General features: G+C 45.1%; 1 protein-coding gene across 4 annotated transcripts in view; it reads left to right on the forward strand.

The window, feature by feature from the left end:
• The window catches only part of PGM2L1 (phosphoglucomutase 2 like 1), a 51,251-nt gene that overhangs the window by 20,214 nt on the left and 10,844 nt on the right, over positions 1–20,193 (forward strand). For all 4 annotated transcript variants that reach the window (XM_082043299.1, XM_082043298.1, XM_082043300.1 and 1 more), the window contains 9 exons: positions 1,335–1,441; positions 3,083–3,167; positions 4,825–4,908; positions 6,267–6,460; positions 7,929–8,118; positions 10,893–10,990; positions 11,757–11,937; positions 15,169–15,262; positions 19,228–19,357. In XM_082043299.1, coding sequence (XP_081899425.1) covers positions 1,335–1,441; positions 3,083–3,167; positions 4,825–4,908; positions 6,267–6,460; positions 7,929–8,118; positions 10,893–10,990; positions 11,757–11,937; positions 15,169–15,262; positions 19,228–19,357 — 1,163 coding nt within the window. The remainder of the gene's footprint in view (positions 1–1,334; positions 1,442–3,082; positions 3,168–4,824; positions 4,909–6,266; positions 6,461–7,928; positions 8,119–10,892; positions 10,991–11,756; positions 11,938–15,168; positions 15,263–19,227; positions 19,358–20,193) is intronic.

Below are 20,193 nucleotides of genomic sequence, written 5' to 3' on the forward strand. Positions count from 1 at the left end.
AAAAGGTGTCGCACTGTGAGCACAAGGATTGATTAGCATAGACTGATACCAGACTTATCTTGGGCATTCAAAAAATGGATTTTTCTCAATGAGATGCTTAAGAAGATGGTTTGGATCCCTAAAAGCACAGTACGGGTTGAAAACAAGCATTGGGGGTTGAGACCATCATCAGCAGATTTGCTGATGACACCAAGTTGGGAGGGAGTGTGGAGCTGCTGGAAGGCAGGAGGGCTCTGCAGAGGGATCTGGATAGACTGGAAAAATGGGCTGATTCCAATGGGATGAAGTTCAACAAGGCCAAGTGGCGGGTCCTGCACTTTGGCCACAACAACCCCCTGCAGCGCTCCAGGCTGGGCACAGAGTGGCTGGAGAGCAGTCAGGCAGAAAGGGACCTGGGGGACTAATGGACAGGAAGCTCAACATGAGCCAACAGTGTGCCCAGGTGGCCAAGAAGGCCAATGGTGTCCTGTCCTGTATCCAAACCAGCGTGGTCAGCAGGACAAGGGCAGTCATCCTTCCCCTGTGCTCTGCATTGGGGAGGCCACACCTGGAGTGTTGTGTTCAGTTCTGGGCCCCTCAGCTCAGGAAAGAGATTGAAGTGCTGGAGCGGGTCCAGAGAAGAGCAACAAGACTGGGGAAGGGACTGGAACACAAGCCCTATGGGGAGAGGCTGAGGGAGCTGGGCTTGTTTAGTCTGGAGAAGAGGAGGCTTAGAGGTGAGCTCAGCACTCTCTAGAACTACCTGAAGGGCAGTTCTAGCCAGGTGGGGATTGGGCTCTTCTCCCAGGCATCAGCAATAGGACAAGGGGCCATGGGCTTCACCTCTGCCAGGGGAAATTGAGGCTGGAGATTAGAAAGCAATTCTGTGCAGAGAGAGTGGTCAGGATTGGAATGGCTGCCCAGGGAGGTGCTGGACTCACCGGCCCTGGAGGTTTTTAAGCTGAGATTGGACATGGCACTTAGTGCCATGATCTAGTCAATGGGCTGGAGTTGGACCAAGGCTTGGACTGGATGATCTCTGAGGTCTTTTCCAACCCAGTCCATTCTGTGATTCTGTTTGCTGCTTGAGGATTTTGCTGCCTCAAACTTTGCTTATGCTGTTTGGTCACTTATTATTGTACTGCTTTTATTTCCTGTAGTTATTGTTCTGTTTGCTTTCATTCTTTCAATGAAAAAAGATGAGGATGCTTTTGTGGGCATCATTATTGATATTTTTGCTCAGCTGTATTTTGACTAGTGACATTATGTCCTATAGAACAGATCATTTTTAAAGCTTGTGTGTGCTGCACTAAAACTAATCTTTTTTTAATCTTTATATTATTTTTTCCTTCCAGGGGATCTACAAGTATCTGGAGAGGTGTTTTTCAGACTTTAAGCAGAGAGGCTTTGTTGTTGGATATGACACACGAGGTCAGGTCACCAGCAACTGCAGCAGTAAGAAGTATGAGTATTGATCACATTTACCAGCCTAGAAATCAAATTGTGTCTTTCAATGCATCACATTTGAATATTTTGTCGTGAACTGCACTGTGTTCTTTCCCCTCCCTTTACCATCTAAATTATAATTAAGAGAGGCATGGACTAAAGCTTTTATAATACCAGTTGCCAGAAAATGGGGCATATGAGGCTAGTTGCTTCACCAAAAGAATTTACAAAGAGAAACTGGAATGCGAAGGTAAATTCAGAATAGCTTGAAATCCCTAAATGTTCACGCATTATTGTTAACACCATTGTTACTTTGTATAATCCATCTGATTTAAGCTTGTTTGGGGAGAAGAATTCTACCTGCAGCCCACTGGAACCTGGAATTATGATACCCGTGCTCTTGATGTGTTTCCATATTGGGAATATTTTACCTGGAATGCTTAAAATGGGAAGTTCTAGTGGTGTCAAGCTGCTCTTTGCAAGGGAAGGGGAGTGAGGATCTGTAAAAGAACCGCTTTCCGATTTCATGAGAAATCCTAATCCCTGGTCATTGGGGGAGCAAAACATCTTGGGAAAAAATAAAGGGAGGGTTATGCACAGCTTAGAAATGTGCAAGTATAAGAAAATGTTCCTTTTCAGCCACGTAAAGCTTGGAATTTGGACTTGACGGCTGAGTTTAACATATCAAAGGAGCAAATCAGTTCTCAGCAACATGTTTCGTTTGTCCCCTTGGCTGACGCGCAGTTACAATAGTGCTAAAATGGAATTATACCTCCCCAAAAGAGTGGGTTTGGTTCTATGGGAGATGGTCTATGTCCCGTAATTAAATTGGTGTAAAACATCGTGATACTCCAAGCAAAATTTCAGGTGTTTCAGCTACAAGCTGAGCTCTCAAACTCTTTTAAGTGGTTTTGGATTATAGAGAAATTCTGAGGAACTGAAACTTAAGCTTCCAATACACTCATCGTGGGAGATAAACAAATATTAATGCTTGTTTGTAAAAATGAGCAGAACAAACTTACCCTATTTAATCTCTCATCTGTTTTGACTCTCAGACTTCCCAATAACTGCTTCCCAAGACCTGACTTGAAAAGAACAGTTTAATATCAGTTACCTGAAAGAGAGTTTCCCTGCTACTTGAAAGGAAGCATTTATAATAAAGGCAAAGTTTAAAAACACAGTTTCTAATCTTTCTAGAATAAGCCCGTGCTTGTTTTCAGAAGTATATTTTAGGACTAGATCTGCTTCATGGATATTTCTGAAGCTGGTGCACGGCTTTGCTGTGTGGGATGCTGAATCCTTTCCCAGACCTGCTGGTGCTGACATCTGGTGCTTGAAACTTTCTGGGAGATCAGTTCTGTCCTTGAATGAAGGACAAGCATCCCACCAATAGGTTCTGTATCTTTGGGTTTGATATCACTGGTTTATTTAGGGGGTTGACCGAAGCGCCTTGTGCTCTTCGAGCCACAAATTAAAACACCGTCTTGGATGCTGTAACATGGAAACTCTTCCATTCAGTGTGTAAGCTGCAGGATCCTACTTTTAGTGTAATTAAAAAAAAAAGGATTTAAGAAACAAGAAAATGAAAGTTATGGTAACATAAATGGCTATTGGTTTGTCCTCTGCTGACTAAATGCTTTCATTTTGGTGTTGTTAGGCTTGCAAAGCTCACTGCTGCTGTCCTGCTGGCTAAAGATGTACCTGTCTACTTCTTTTCCACCTATGTCCCTACACCGTTTGTGGTGAGTCATCTTCTCTTTACTTTTCATTGTTGAACCGCACAGCTAAGGGGTGATTGGAAAGTTTGCTAAAAATGGCAACTAGCAATTTCCTTCTCAGAAAAATAAGGGCTGGTTGGTATGCTTGGCTCTTCGGGGCTGTAAAAAGAACGTCGCTGAATTTTTGTGTGTGCAGATGGGCAACAGAATCCCATTTCGCTCTGGGCTGCTATGTGAGGGCAATAGTGATTGCAGTCCAGGCTTTGCTTTGTTAGTTACAGGTGAAACATTCCTTTATCCTGTGCTTAAAGATCTGTGTGTAATAAGGGTCAAAGATGATATTTAAGTGTGTGTGATTATACACACTGTATATTTTTGGATATAAGACCCCTACTGCTTAGAGTGGAAGAAATGAAGGGTTTCCTCTGCTTTTAATTTCCAAAAAAATAGAGCTTTCTGTACTCCAGGAGCTTTTTCTTGCAGCATTTTAAATCCCTATTCTGCAAGTTTTTCTAGTGTGCTGTGGATATGGTTTGGAGGGGATGACTAGAATGCTCTTTAGCTAGAAATAAGGGCAAGTGTAGAGTTCTGCATCTGGGCAGGAACAACCCCAGGTTCCAGTGTAAGTTGGGGAACGAGTTGTTGGAGAGCAGTGTAGGGGAAAGGGACCTGGGGGTCCTGGGGACAGCAGGGTGACCATGAGCCAGCACTGGGCCCTTGTGGCCAGGAAGCCAATGGTACCTGGGGTGGGTTAGAAGGGGGTGGTCAGTAGGTCAGAGAGGTTCTCCTGCCCCTCTGCTCTGCCCTGGGGAGACCACACCTGGAATATTGTGTCCAGTTGTGGCCCCTCAGTTCCAGCAGGACAGGGAACTGCTGGAGAGAGTCCAGCGCAGGCACCAAGATGCTGAAGGGAGTGGAGCATCTCCCGTGTGAGGAAAGGCTGAGGGAGCTGGGGCTCTGGAGCTGGAGGAGACTGAGGGGTGACCTCATTCTTGTTTACAGATATCTAAAGGGTGAGTGTCAGGAGGATGGAGCCAGGCTCTTCTCGGTGACAACCAGTGGTAGGACAAGAGGCAATGGGTACAAACTGGAACACAAGAGGTTCTGCTTAAACATGAGAAGAAACATCTTCCTGGTGAGGGTGGCAGAGCCTGGCCCAGGCTGCCCAGGGGGGTTGTGGAGTCTCCTTCTGTGCAGACATTCCAACCCGCCTGGACACCTTCCTGTGTAACCTCATCTGGGTGTTCCTGCTCCATGGGGGGATTGCACTGGATGAGCTTTCCAGGTCCCTTCCAACCCCTCACATTCTGGGATTCTGTGAAATACCTGTAGCTTGTTTTTCCAAAAGCCTTTTGGTGAATTCATTCTGTTCCCACCTGTTTTCTGTTCCTCAAATGCTCGTGTAGACTTTCTTTACTTGGCCAGTTAGCAATTTTGTTTATGTAATTGGGAAACAGAATCATCTTCCTATGCAACAGAACAAAACAAGCTTTTCCTCTATTATTAGCTACAGGGAAGGGAATGTTACACATTCATGTATACAATTTGCAAATTAACTAGCAAAACATTAGAGACGCTTCTCCTGCGGCATCCTCTTGCATAACTGTCCTAATAATATAATGTTTTTTACGCCAGCTGCAGAACTCTTGGGTAAACTGATATTTCTGGGTTTCCTCCGTAGCCCTACGCTGTCCAGCAGCTCAAAGCTGTGGCTGGTGTGATGATCACCGCATCCCACAACCGCAAGGAGGACAACGGATACAAGGTAAAGCTTGAACTTGTCTTATGTATTGAGCACAAGTCTTGTTTTGACATTCCGTAGAATCTAATCAGCAGCTGAAGAAATGCTTAAGCGATTATGCCACAATTAGACTTAAAAATGAGTTTAAAACTAAGCTAGAGCTTAGGGAAATCAGTCAACGTAGTACGTAACTGCAGAAGATGGTGATGATGTTATAGTTGATTAATAAAACTGTGTTTGTTGCTCCCTTTAAGGTTGTTTTTCTGGGCATTGGGAAAGAGGCGGGCGGCTTCATTTTGAACACTTGGAGCAGCGTAACCATCTATAATAGCAAACGTGGCCTATGTATTATTGTAACACAGTTTTTCCTTTCTAAACTTGGGAAGAATCTGAACTAAACTCTAAACTTTAAATGTAGCGTTCTATAAGCTTAGTAAGAGGTGAGTAATGGCAACTATAGGAAAACCAGTCTGACTCTGCACAGAGATAACTCAGAGAGGTGATTGTACTGCGCTCGTCTTCAGCGGAACAAGCTGTAAAGTACTTCACCAGCCTTTACTTCTGCTTTGCTATTGCAATGAATAAGAAAATAAGTCACATCCGTTTTCCAGGTGCTTCATTTATCAAGAAGCTATTACGTTTGTGTCTTCTGATACAAAACATTTTACTTTTGTTAAGATCTTGGGTTCTTTTCTAATCTTTCAGAAGAATTCAGAAGATAAATCTTTCACTGTTTCCCCTGCAAATTCAGCAGCTTCGGAAGGTTTTGTCCAATTCTGACCACACTTGACAAACAGTTATGAAGACTCTGAGTACCCATGGGTTTTGTAATAGCCAGAAGAAAAGAGAGACGGATGGGTCTGAGTAGAAAGTCGGTGCTGTGAATTCAACCATCCTGATGGAAACAAACATCTAAATAATTTCTTAACAAAACCTTTTTATAGTTTGACAGTGTTTCTTGCTGAAAGATTATAGTTGTTCAGTTACGGAAAAACATGTACCTTGGCACACTGCTTATCTGGTTTGCTTCCATTTCAAAAGCAAGTTGTGCTTCTTTATCAAAAGGGATGCCAGACTATGTAGAAGGTGTTTTTCTTCTGTTGCTGTTTGCACAACACTGAGTTTAAGTGCCCAGTTCCTGCTTCTCATGTCTGGGTGATTTCAGACACAATAGTTGAACACCAGCTTTCTTGAAAAAAGGTTGTGTTGCTGAGTAACTATCATGACATACATAAAATCATAAACTATCTGATTCCACATGATTTTTGAGAGTTGAGCCGGTCCGATGCCAGGAAATACGCAGAATCCTATAGCTAAAGAATTTCTGAAGTTGATAATGTTTGTAGATAAACTCTGTCGTGTTTTCCTTCAACTTCCACCAGGTTTATTGGGAAAATGGAGCCCAGATCACCTCTCCTCACGATAAGGAGATCATCAAATGCATAGAAGAGTGTGTTGAACCGTGGAACGGCTCTTGGAATGAGAATCTAGTAGACACCAGTCCCCTTAGGCAGGATCCTCTGAAGAAAATCTGTGACTGCTACATGGAGGATCTGAAAAAGATCTGTTATCACAGGTTTTGTATAAAGCAAAGTGTACTTAAATGATGATTCTTAATTAAGTTCTAGATTACATGTGGAAAATTGAGAGGTGGGAATAATTTTTTGGCCATCTCTCCATTCTGTCTCACCCCATCCCTCTCTGACCTGTCATTAAATTAGATGGTCACCATCATTAGGGCTAAACTGACAGTGAAACAACCTGCCTTTGGATACTTGTCTGCAATAAAGCACCCTGGTGTGAACCATCTTATGCAAATAAATATGGTCCAAGAGTTCTGAATAAAAGGCAGAAATTCAGGGTAAAGCTAAGGTGTGAATGCATGGAATAAAGTGGGGAGATTAAAGGTTAAGGGGGGCAGACGACAAGGATAAAAGGAGGAGGATGAATAATGTAGGTAGAGCCAGAGTAAGATCTTCAGGGTGATAGAAGAGCTTGAGTTTGCAGAAATTAATGGTTCGTTCTTGGGAGACTTTCAGGTGATTCAACAGAAGGTAAAGGTTTCATTTTCCAGGAGAAGCAGCTTTAAACCAGCAATTTAATGAAATAGAACAAGAGCAAGTGTAGAGTCTTGTATCTGGGCAGGAACAACCCCAGGTTCCAGTATAAGTTGGGGAACGAGCTGTTGGAGAGCAGTGTAGGGGAAAGGGACCTGGGGGTCCTGGGGACAGCAGGGTGAGCATGAGCCAGCACTGGGCCCTTGTGGCCAGGAAGCCAATGGTACCTGGGGTGGGTTAGAAGGGGGGTGGTCAGTAGGTCAGAGAGGTTCTCCTGCCCCTCTGCTCTGCCCTGGGGAGACCACACCTGGAATATTGTGTCCAGTTGTGGCCCCTGAGTTCCAGCAGGACAGGGAACTGCTGGAGAGAGTCCAGCGCAGCCACCAAGATGCTGAAGGGAGTGGAGCATCTCCCGTGTGAGGAAAGGCTGAGGGAGCTGGGGCTCTGGAGCTGGACAAGAGGAGACTGAGGGGGGACTCATTCCTGGGGATCAATATGGAAAGGGGGAGTGTCAGGAGGATGGAGCCAGGCGCTTCTTGGTGACAACCAATGACAGGACAAGGGGTAATGGGTTCAAACTGGAACACAAGAGGTTCCACTTAAATTTGAGAAGAAACTTCTTTGTGGTGAGGGTGGCAGAGCCTGGCCCAGGCTGCCCAGGGAGGTTGTGGAGTCTCCTTCTGTGCAGACATTCCAACCCACCTGGACACCTTCCTGTGTAACCTCATCTGGGTGTTCCTGCTCCATGGGGGGATTGCACTGGATGAGCTTTCCAGGTCCCTTCCAACCCCTGACATTCTGTGATTCTGTAATTTCCAGTGAAAGTCCAAATGATAAATTTTCCCTGGTTCCTTCTTTGAAATCAATGTAGAACTCAGCAGAATAGTACAAAGTGTAACTGCATTTTCTTTTGCTTTTGCTTTCCCACATGAAAGCAGTCTTGTGAAATATCTAAAATCTTACCGAACTTCTTTTTTTCCTTCTCAGGGAGCTAAACGAGCAAACCAATTTGAAGTTTGTTCATACCTCTTTTCATGGAGTCGGACACGACTACGTGCAGGCGGCTTTCAAAGCGTTTGGCTTTCAACCCCCCATTCCGGTACCTGAACAAAAAGATCCAGATCCAGATTTCTCGACTGTCAAATGCCCAAATCCTGAAGAAGGAGAATCTGTGCTGGTATTTTTATTTCTACTTCATCATATTTTTATGACTTTTCCTCTGTTTGGATAGGAAGAAAACAGGGGGTACGTGGTTTTTAGCTGTGGGCAATTGTCCTGACCCACCAGGTGGGATGAGGAATGAGTTAACTCTGAATGCAACATGTGCCCTGTCCCAACATTTGAGGCAGATGTGAGTTAACTCTGAGTATTTCTGCGCAGTAACACAAAGTGAATAACTGACAGAGGTCTAATTCAGTTAGGAATTTACTAAAAGCATGTGGTGGGATACAAATTACAGCGATTAGTGACTTGGCAAAGGTATATTAATATAGCACAAAACTTAACAAAGCTTTAGCAGCAGAATTTATGATGGTGTTACCTTTATATGTTTGAGAAGGAAAACTAAGATATCAGAGAGAGACAAAGATATCAAAGATAGCAACAAGACTGGTGAAGGGACTTGAACACAAGCCCTATGGGGAGAGGCTGAGGGAGCTGGGCTTGTTTAGTCTGGAGAAGAGGAGGCTTAGAGCTGAGCTCAGCACTCTCTAGAGCTACCTGAAGGGCAGTTCTAGCCAGGGGGGGATTGGGCTCTTCTCCCAGGCATCAGCAATAGGACAAGGGGCCATGGGCTTCAACTCTGCCAGGGGAAATTGAGGCTGGAGATTAGAAAGCAATTCTGTGCAGAGAGAGTGGTCAGGCATTGGAATGGCTGCCCAGGGAGGTGCTGGACTCACCGGCCCTGGAGGTTTTTAAACTGAGATTGGCCATGGCACTTAGTGCCATGATCTAGTCAATGGACTGGAGTTGGACCAAGGCTTGGACTTGATCTCTGAGGTCTTTGCCAACCCAGTCCATTCTGTCATTTTGTGATATTGTTGATCGATCCCATGATGTCCTCTGGAGCGGGGTTGTCACAAGAGAGTTATTTAGGGTTCCGCTTACTGCAGAACAATGTTTAGATTTCTTAGAGAGAAGAGCGACTTAAAAGAGTTCGGTGGCGCGTTCACTCTATTACTTACTGCCTGGGGGAAATACACCAAACCGAATGCTGCTGAACTTCGCTCCAGGTGTCTGTCCATTCACCAAGCAAACTGTCAGGATTCTTCTCTCCCTGATAACCGTTTGCTCTGGACTCTATGTTTAAAGCTCCAGGGGCAAATGTTCCGGCGAGGCCTGATAACCATATGCAGAGCAGACTTTCAGGAGACAAAGTGCATAGGGAAAAGAAAGAAATGAATGGAGTAGACTAGCACGAGGGCTGGATCCAGCTGGGAACCTGCACAGAGGCCCAACCGAGCATAGGAAACCATAGACCTTGATATATTTTTATACTTTATATCTTTATGTATAACCATTCACACCATGATTCAGTCCAATAGCAAAATTTCACTTTGGGGTCCTCTCTTCTTGTTGGATCTTTTTCTCTGATTCCACGTGGGCCTTTGTTTTGTTCAGCTGTTGACATCTGGTCCATGGCCTTGCAGGTGCTGTTTTGTCTGGATAAATCCTTTCTCAGCGAAGTGCAAAATAGGCCTTATCTTATAAGTGTTCAGTGTAATTTGTAGTTGCTTTCGGTAAATACGAGCAGACCTTTACACCTTAAAATTTTAGCAAATCCAGCTTAGCAAGTAACATGAAGCAAAGAGTATATTAAAAATCATACAACCTTATATCTCTAAATAATTCATTGTATTTAGTGTGCATCTACTTAAGCTAAATGATTAATATTAAACTTAAATTGGGCTCATCCATTGGGCTGTGAGTAGTAAAACCATCGCCATGCAGCTCCCTTATTTAGCAGGGAGAGCTCGAAGTGGCTCATCCAGGCTGTCGTATTTGTAGAATGAAATGGTTGACTCGTAGTTAAATCACACACAGGTGGTTCATCTCCTCCCTCCGTTTGTTCTTCATGCCAATTAGGAAGACTCATCTGGAAGTGGGTTTGGGGTCTTCAAACAAGGGGAAATTTCACAGTACTGACCAGAAGTGAGTTGTTTCACCTGTAGCTGTTGGTGCGTGGTTTCTTCTGGTAGTTGGTTTTCCGACAGATGGTTCATCTCCATCATCCCAATTAGGCCTTGAGGCCTTCACAGCAACACTGTTAATTGCTTCTGTCTTAAAAATCCATGTGTTGTATCAAAAAACCTTGGGAAAGATAAAACAAGGTGTTTGGCTCCACAGCCAGCTATTTTTTCCACCCAAAGCATCAAAAACTAGATGTTTAAGGCATAACATCATCCTTTGTTTCGATTGGGATGGGGGGAGCGCATCGAGGTTGTCACAACAATCCATATGAGCTTTTATATCACTGCATGTTACAGGTAAGTAGGAAGACTGGGGTTTTGCCCTTGTGACTTTTATATTTTATATTGTCTCTCTTCCTCTTCCCCCTTCCTCCTTCCTCTTCTCCTTCCCCTTCCCCTTTCTTCCCCTTCCCCTTTCTTCCCCTTCCCCTTTCTTTCCCCTTCCCCTTTCTTTCCCCTTCCCCTTTCTTTCCCCTTCCCCTTTCTTTCCCCTTCCCCTTCCTTTCCCCTTCCCCTTCCTTTCCCCTTCCCCTTCCTTTCCCCTTCCCCTTCCTTTCCCCTTCCCCTTCCTTTCCCTCTTCCTTTCCCCTTCCCTCTTCCTTTCCCCTTCCCCTTCCCTCTTCCTTCCTTTCCCCTTCCCTCTTCCTTCCTTTCCCTTTCCCCTTTCCTCTTACTTTCTTCCCCTTCCTTCCCCCTTTCCTTTTCCTTCCTTTCCCCTTCCCCTTTCCTCTTCCTTTCTTCCCCTTTCCTCTTCCCTTCCCAGGAGTTGTCACTGAGGCTCGCAGAGAAAGAAAGCGCTAAAGTAGTGGTGGCCACTGACCCAGACGCAGACAGACTCGCGGTGGCAGAACAGCAGGAGAAGTAAGCGACGGGACCTTTTCTTTTACCTCTTTGTGCAGAAGAGTTAGTGACAATTGCCGAATATCCCCAAAGCTTTGACAGTCCCGCACCTTTAACCCACTCTTCCCCATCGTGATTTAGTTATTTGGGTTATTTTCCTTACTGGCTTCACCTTTGGGTATAGTTTCACCTAAAATAATGTATTTTAAATAAAATCAGTTAATAACTGATTAATATGATTAAATACTTAGTGTTACAGTAAACGGCCAAATAAAATTGAACTGAAAAGTTACTAAAGACAGTAAAATCTTGTTGTTATCGTGTTTTCGCTTCTATTAAGCAAACCAGTTCTGCCTTGGGACAGTCAGCTGTTGGGGGCTATTATATTGTTTTCCTGGCTTATTCATATTGAATGTAAATTGTTTTTCTCCCACTAACAGGCCAAAAATCTGATCGCTGTGTAAGTAACCGTCTATAACACACAGTTGTGCAGGCATTGCCTGTCTGCAATGTATAGACTCATATAGACTCCTTCTGTTTGAGAAATTAAAAAGACCTAAGCTATTTTAAAGCGAGACGGTAAAGATACTTGGTATCTTTGCTTGCAAATAGAACGCACTGGGCTTGTAAATCATCCAGACGTGATAAATGTGCTGTCCTGTTAGTACGGTGGCTTTGTCTAGAGCAGCTTGTTGTGCTCGGATCCCAGTTGTTCCAGCGACTGCAGAAAATACCTCCCCTTGAGATGGCAAACATGACAATACTCTGTTTTCTCTCCTGTCGGCAGCGGGCGCTGGAAGGTGTTCACCGGCAACGAACTGGCGGCTTTGTTTGGCTGGTGGATGTTTTCTTGCTGGAAGGAAAACCGCTCCGAAGACGCGGATGTGAAGAACGTTTACATGTTGGCGACCACAGTCTCCTCGAAGATTTTGCGGGCGATTGCTCTTAAGGAGGGATTTCACTTCGAAGTGAGTGTTGGTGGGGCAGAATAAATGATCGCTGTGTTCTTCGTCTTGCCCCCCAACTTAGGGCTTTATGAAATGAAAACCACAGTATCACAGTATCACAGTATCACAATATGTTTGGGATTGGAAGGGACCTCAAAAGATCATCTAGTCCAATCCCCTGCTGGAGCAGGAACACCCAGGTGAGGTCGCACAGGAACATGTCCAGGTGGGTTGGAATGTCTCCAGAGAAGGAGACTCCACAACCTCCCTGGGCAGCCTGTTCCAGTGCTCTGGCACCCTTACTGAGAAGAAGTTTCTTCTCAAATTTAAGTGGAACCTCTTGTGTTCCAGCTTGATCCCATTACCCCTTGTCCTATCATTGTTTGCCACCGAGAAGAGCCTGGCTCCATCCTCATGGCACTCACCCTTTATATATTTATAAACATTAATAAGGTCCCCCCTTAGTCTCCTCTTCTCCAAACTAAAGAGACCCAGCTCCCTCAGCCTTTCTTCATAAGGGAGATGCTCCACTCCCTTAATCATCTTCATTGCCCTACGCTGGACTCTCTCCAGCAGTTCCCTGTCCTTCTGGAACTGAGAGGCCCAGAACTGGACACAATATTCCAGGTGTGGTCTCACCAGGGCGGAGTAGAGGGGAAGGAGAACCTCTCTCGATCCACTAACCACCCCCCTTCTAACCCACCCCAGGATGCCATTGGCCTTCCTGGCCACAAGGGCCCAGTGCTGGCTCATGCTCATCCTGTTGTCCACCAGGACCCCCAGGTCCCTTTCCCCTACACTGCTCTCTAATATGTAATCTCCCAACCTATACTGGAACCTGGGGTTGTTCCTGCCCAGGTGCAGGACTCTACACTTGCCCTTGTTAAATTTCATTAGGTTATTCCCCGCCCAGCTCTCCAGCCTGTCCAGGTCTCTGATGGCAGCACAGCCTCTGGCGTGTCAGCCACTCCTCCCAGCTTGGTGTCATCAGCAAACTTGCTGATAGTACACTCAATTCCCTCGTCCAAATTGTTAATGAATATATTGAATAATATAACCAGATGATTTCCAGTCTTTTGGCTGGGAGTTTTGATGGGTTCCAACTTGAGAATGCTGTTTGTATCTAGGCAGGCCTGATTTCAGCATCTTGCAGCCAATGCAGATGGTGAAATCAGCTTATGCAAAGCTGCAAGGAGGCTGTGACTAGCAGGTGACACAGATTAAAACCTAAATTACGTGTAAGAGAAATGGCTTTGTCTTGGTTATTTTCCTAGAGATAAACCCTTCTGTGTGAGGGAATGAAAGCGTGTGCAACTTGGTGTGTTTGCTGCAAAAATTGGGTGGTTTTGGATGGATTTGTAGCAAACAGAGGTTGCACAATATTCCTTCACTAGTAGGTTTTAAATTTGGTTTTGCTTCAAATTGTGACCGACAAGGCAACTCTTATGTTCACATCCTTAATGCCGTTTCATTGAGGACTTGCTGAAAAAGAAAACTGGGAGCGCCCCTGCAGATGGGCAATTGTTCTTTTAACTTTGGCATTCAGATTAAGTAGTTGCTGTGATTTCTGTTGGATCTTAACCCTGAGAGATACAAGTGCTCTAAAGCTCAGCACAAACACACAGAATTCCAGGTCTTGTTTCATATGCCTCTTAATTAAAGCCACGTGCAGTGGGAAAAGATATTTTACCGAATGGTGACAAGTTAAAAAGTTAAATTGAAAGCAGCTCTGTAAACAATTTTTAGATATGCTTAATCAGGTTGAATCTCACTGCCTTGTAGTGAATTTTGTTAACTCACTAAATACCGTTCATATATTTTATTTCTGGAAGGGGACACATTTGGCTGGAAAACCCCCAGGAATTTACAGAACCCCTTGATCTCCTTGAAAAGCTTCACCTCTTTGTACCTTCCAAATAACGACCATTTTCTTTTGACTGCTTTTGTATGATTTGAAGGAATCGGGCAGCGCTCTTCCCTCCCAGCACCCAAAGTTGCTTTTTATATCTCTGTAACAACAAGGCCAAGTGCCGGGTCGTGCACTTTGGCCACAACAACCCCCTGCAGCGCTCCAGGCTGGCACAGAGTGGCTGGAGAGCAGCCAGGCAGAAAGGGACCTGGGGGACTAATGGACAGGAAGCTCAACATGAGCCAACAGTGTGCCCAGGTGGCCAAGAAGGCCAATGGTGTCCTGTCCTGTATCCAAACCAGCGTGGTCAGCAGGACAAGGGCAGTGATCCTTCCCCTGTGCTCTGCATTGGGGAGGCCACCCCTGGAGTATTGTGTTCAGTTCTGGGCCCCTCAGCTCAGGAAAGACATTGAAGTGCTGGAGGGTCCAGAGAAGAACAACAAGACTGGGGAAGGGACTGGAACACAAGCCCTATGGGGAGAGGCTGAGGGAGCTGGGCTTGTTTAGTCTGGAGAAGAGGAGGCTTAGAGGTGAGCTCAGCACTCTCTAGAACTACCTGAAGGGCAGTTCTAGCCAGGTGGGGATTGGGCTCTTCCCCCAGGCATCAGCAATAGGACAAGGGGCCATGGGCTTCAACTCTGCCAGGGGAAATTGAGGCTGGAGATTAGAAAGCAATTCTGTGCAGAGAGAGTGGTCAGGCATTGGAATGGCTGCCCAGGGAGGTGCTGGACTCACCGGCCCTGGAGGTTTTTAAGCTGAGATTGGACATGGCACTTAGTGCCATGATCTAGTCAATGGACTGGAGTTGGACCAAGGGTTGGACTGGATGATCTCTGAGGTCTTTTCCAACCCAGTCGATTCTGTGATTTTGTGGTTCTGTAACTTTTCTTCTTGACTAACTTTGTCCTGTTGTCTCATCTGATAAGCACCATGGAACATCGTATCTAATCAGTGAGAGCACTACAGTCTCTCACTCCTTGATTTTGATGTTCGTATCCTAGTTGAGTATTCCCTAGTAAAATGCTGCCCAGTGATGCTTTGCCTTAGTTTCATAATCTGTATAGAAGATACAACTTGTCCAATGTTTGTCTTTACTGTCCCTGTTCTATTGGTCGATTGATTAGATGTAAATTCAAGTAAATTATTTGAATAAGAAAAATGTCCTTAAGCTTTGGTGTTTAGATCCTGACGCAATCTCTCCCATTGACCCTAAAATTTCGAATGCGTCATCTTTATTTTTTCCTTTCTTTTTTTTTCTTTTAGTTAATTTTGTTTTCCTGAACTTCTACACCTGAAACGACACAGAAAATGTGTATTTAATGCATATTTTTTTTCTGTTTCAGGAAACGCTCCCCGGTTTTAAATGGATTGGAAGCAGAGTGAAAGATCTCCTGGATAATGGAAAAGAAGTTCTCTTTGCATTCGAAGAGTCTATTGGTATGTGTGTTAATATCCCTTTATAATACTGAGAATTGTGGGGGAAAAATGCACCTAAAAAGGAGAGGTCTTAGTTATGAAAAGAAACACAAAGGTACTTTATTCTTATTCTTTATTGTTGTAGTAGTTTGCTTTCATCAAATCAACTTGCCAACTACCATCATCAATGCTATATATTGAATAACAACTTGTTAGTACTTTGTCTACAATTCTTTCATTCCCATTTCCCCATCACTCATCTTTTCCTTTACATTTATTTTCATTTTCCTCTTCCTGCTTCTCTCTTCCATTCTTGTCTTCCCTTTATGCACTATCTGGCTTCTCGTTTTTAATCTGCATCGTTCTGGATTTTATTGCTGTTGATTAATAGACCACCATGAATTTTCCTCCCTGTCAAACACCACCACGATTCTTTTGAATTCTCTTGTGGCAGAGCTCGACACCCCCCTCTGGATCACTCGACACTTTTCACCCTTCCTAGAGCACGCTCCACAATTCAGGAGAGTATTAATGTGTGATTGTGGGATGGCGTTTGTGGCAGAATGCAAACCCCCCTCTCTCCCCCTCCCTCCTTCGATATGGAAGGAGTAGACACATCTCCCTCTCTCTCTGCTGCTTGAGGCCAACAGCTTCTTTTGTTTGGCCCCAGAGCCCCCTGGCCAGGGCCGTTAAGAGAAAGGAGAAGGGAGTGTTGAGGTGCCAGGGAGCCGCTGGGCGCCTGCGGCCAGTGTGGGGGATGTTTGGAGGCTTCAGGGGCACCCACAGCCAGGCTGGGGGTGCAGAGGAGCTTCTGGAATGCCTACAGTCAGATCTCATCAGGCTATAAAAACAGGATTCTCGTCGAGGCTTCGCCCCTTGTGCGATCCTCTTGTAGTTACAAGCTGAGCTGCTGCCAGGAGGAGCAGAGACTCCGCTTGCCTTGCTGCCATGTGTGTGAGTAAAATTAACCCTCGCAGGATTGCGAGTGTATCTACTTTCCGTGCACGTTTGCACGTGTATTTATACATTCCGTGCACATTTGCACGCGTACTTTCCGTGCTCAATATGAGCATGTGTATAAATTAACCCTCGCAGAATCGTGAGTGTATTTTCCTCCCGTGCTTCCACATAAGCACATGTAATAATCCGTGCACATTTGCATGTGTATTTCTCCTCGCAGGATTGTGAGTGTATTATAAATTTACCCTCGCAAAATCACGAGTGTACACTTTCCATACTCACTACGAGTACGTGTATCCCTTTAAAATAATCCCACACCGTGTTCAGGCAAGTGTGGACTTTTCCTGGACTCAGGGACGGCTCCGGCATTGTTTTTAGTGAAGCCACATGCATGCACTCTGTGGACCTCCTGTTGTATTAGTTGCTGCCACTTAATAATTTCCTCAACTGGTATCCGAACCTGTATTCAAGTCACTTTTGGAGAGCTAAAACCCTTTTTCTCACCGATTTAATACAAGTTGTTTTGGACCCTGTTGTCCCTTAAACTAACCTCGGGGTGCCTCCGTGACAGCGTTTTGTGTCATTATTTTGGCGTTTGGGGATTGAATGAAACAGCAGTTGATGGATAATGACTCCCACCTGCTTGGATGTGGAAATGGCAGAAGGAATGTGGAAGCTACTACAGGGTGTTACAAACCCCAAACCAGTTCCCCTCTTCCCTCTTGCTGCTCTGAATTAATGACATGGGAAAACCACTCGTATTTATGGTTGGTTCATTGTGTCCCGTTGGAGTCGTGTTCCCCAGGGCAGGTAAAAAGTGTCACGTACTTTGAGAGCTGAGGTTGGCACTCGCCTGCATGTGGAAGATTTCTTACATGCGGCAACGGGTGGATTATATCTGCATTAAACCAGAGAAAAGTGGATAATTGAGGATGAATCAGCCCTTTGTATTCCTTTTTAAAGAGCTCTTCCTATCATCTTGCATGACCAGGATACATTGTTTTTCAGATGACTGAGTCTGCATTGTTTAGGGGCTGTACACACACAGAAAAAGACTCTCCCAACAGCTCATATACACCCCATGAGTGTATTTCAAGATAGCAACAGGTTCCTTGGTGGAAAATGTAGTCAAAGAGTTGAATTACTTGCCCGAGGTGGCAGAGTGGGTATGTGTTGAGGTTGAGACCTGTTCTCCAGTGTCTTAAAGTTGTATTCCAAGCATTTTCCTCCAGGGGTTTTTCTTTCCCTGCCAAACATTGTCGTTCCCACAATGAAATGGTGTGAATTGTGGGGTTGTCATATGCACGGACAGGAGTTGCACTTTATGATCATTGTGGGTCCCTTCCTGCTCAGGAAATTCGATGATTCTATGAATATTTATGATCCACTCATATCTGATCCTGATCCTCTGCAGCTTCATGATACAAACCTGTTCTTATACAGATTGAAAGTCCTGAGATGCTGGAGCCAAACTGTTGTTGCTTTGTGGCCTTTTAGCCAAAATTAAGCACAGGATCTGTTTTTAAGCACTTTCATTTCTTACAGGTCTCATTTGTTCTATGTAATTGGGAAGTGGTTCGCTCCAGTTGTGCAATCCAACACTGCAGCTCCTCCAGGACCTGTGCATGGTCCCTTCTGAAAAAATATCAGTTTATTTCATGCTTTGGAACAATATGTGAGGAATCCAGACATGTGTAGGACTGGCATTAAATGGAAATAGCTGAATATTCCTGTTGACCTTGCCTTGAGCACTCTATCTTGGTCATCTTACCCACACAACTTACCTGCGGAGAGCTGCATAGCGAACGTTTCGGCTGTAGGAATTCTCTACTTTTTAGGATAAACGGCAGCTTTCTGGGACAGCATATTCACATATAATACAACATTTGAAAATGAGGGATGCACCAAAGTGGGTGTGTTGCCTGTGTGCTGGTTTCAGGCTGGAGAGTTGAAATAGAACAAGGGCAAGTGTAGAGTCTTGAATCTGGGCAGGAACAACCCCAGGTTCCAGTATAAGTTGGGGAATGACCTGTTGGGGAGCAGTGTAGGGGAAAGGGACCTGGGGGTCCTGGGGACAGCAGGGTGACCATGAGCCAGCACTGGGCCCTTGTGGCCAGGAAGCCAATGGTACCTGGGGTGGGTTAGAAGGGGGTGGTCAGTAGGTCAGAGAGGTTCTCCTGCCCCTCTGCTCTGCCCTGGGGAGACCACACCTGGAATATTGTGTCCAGTTGTGGCCCCTCAGTTCCAGCAGGACAGGGAACTGCTGGAGAGAGTCCAGCGCAGGCACCAAGATGCTGAAGGGAGTGGAGCATCTCCCGTGTGAGGAAAGGCTGAGGGAGCTGGGGCTCTGGAGCTGGACAAGAGGAGACTGAGGGGGGACTCATTCATGTTTACAGATATCTAAAGGGGGAGTGTCAGGAGGATGGAGCCAGGCTCTTCTTGGTGACAACCAATGGTAAGACAAGGGGCAACGGGTACAAGCTGGAACACAAAAGGTTCCACTTAAATTTGAGAAGCAACTTGTTCCTGGTGAGGGTATCAGAGCCTGGCCCAGGCTGCCCAGGGAGGTTGTGGAGTCTCCTTCTGTGCAGACATTCCAACCCGCCTGGACACCTTCCTGTGTAACCTCATCTGGGTGTTCCTGCTCCATGGGGGGATTGCACTGGATGAGCTTTCCAGGTCCCTTCCAACCCCTGACATTCTGGGATTCTGTGAATTAATAAGATCTTGCACATATAATCCTTTGGAAAGAAGGCAGCTTGGCCACACTGTGTGTTTAGCACTGGACTATGTGAGATTCCCCTCAGAGAGCAAATGTTACCAATTAATTGATTATAACACGTATCTTTCCAGCCCTATGACCCCTAACTTTGATTTCACACCAAATAGGAATGCACATGCAGTAATAAAACCAGCTTACATGTATTAACCAAGTTTCTTTTCCAGGAAAAAGGTTAAAACTTTGAAGTACATCACTTTAACAGTATGTCAGCTTATATTTCCATGATCAATTCTTTTCTTTTTAGGCTTCATGTGTGGCACATCAGTGTTGGATAAAGACGGTGTGAGCGCAGCTGTGGTCATAGCAGAAATGGCGACGTACCTAGAGCACAAGAACCTCACGCTAGCGCAGAAACTCATTGAGATCTACGAAACGTAAGTTGTATTTTTCATGACTATGAAACCTGTAGAACTATTTTGAACTATTTTGGAGCTGACAATAATGTAGGAAGTATTTTTCATACGTCCCTCAGATGTTTTATCACTCTCAGTTCTTTTTTCTGATGCTGCAGTGTTCAGAATTACAGATACCACTTCAATGCCACATTTCCCAAAAGACTAAAGAGACTCTTTTTATCATGTTTCTGCAATAAATTATGGAAAAAGTAGAATTTTGCATATGGATCCCCCAAGGCAAACTTTTCTCTTGTATTTAATTCACACTGTGTTACTTATCTTTTCCTGGGTAGCTATATCTTAGTGTGCCTCTCTTTAAACACTTAATATTTTCACCGAAACACTGTCTGGGGATTGTTAGAAGATCACATGATGATGGCAGAGCAGTGGACATGATCTACCTTGACTTGAGTAAGGCATTTGACACAGTGTCCCACAGCATCCTCACAGCTGAACTGAGGGAGTGCGGGCTGGACGATCGGGTAGTGAGGTGACTGTGAACTGGCTGAAGGGAAGAAGCCAGAGAGTCGTGGTCAATGGGGCAGAGTCCAGTTGAGGCCTGGATCTAGTGCAGTGCCTCAGGGGGCAGTGCTGGGGCCGCTGTTATTCAATATATTCATCAATGACTTGGATGAGGGAATAGAGTGACTGTCAGCAAGTTTGCTGGTGACACCAAGCTGGGAGCAGTGGTGACACTAGAAGCTGTGCTGCCATCAGAGACCTGGACAGGCTGAGAGTTGGGCGGGGAGAAATGTAATGAAATAGAACAAGGGCAAGTGTGGAGTCTTGGATCTGGGCAGGAACAACCCCAGGTT

Source organism: Streptopelia decaocto (assembly GCF_964273445.1).
Source record: "Streptopelia decaocto genome assembly, chromosome: 1".
Classification (NCBI taxonomy): domain Eukaryota; kingdom Metazoa; phylum Chordata; class Aves; order Columbiformes; family Columbidae; genus Streptopelia; species Streptopelia decaocto.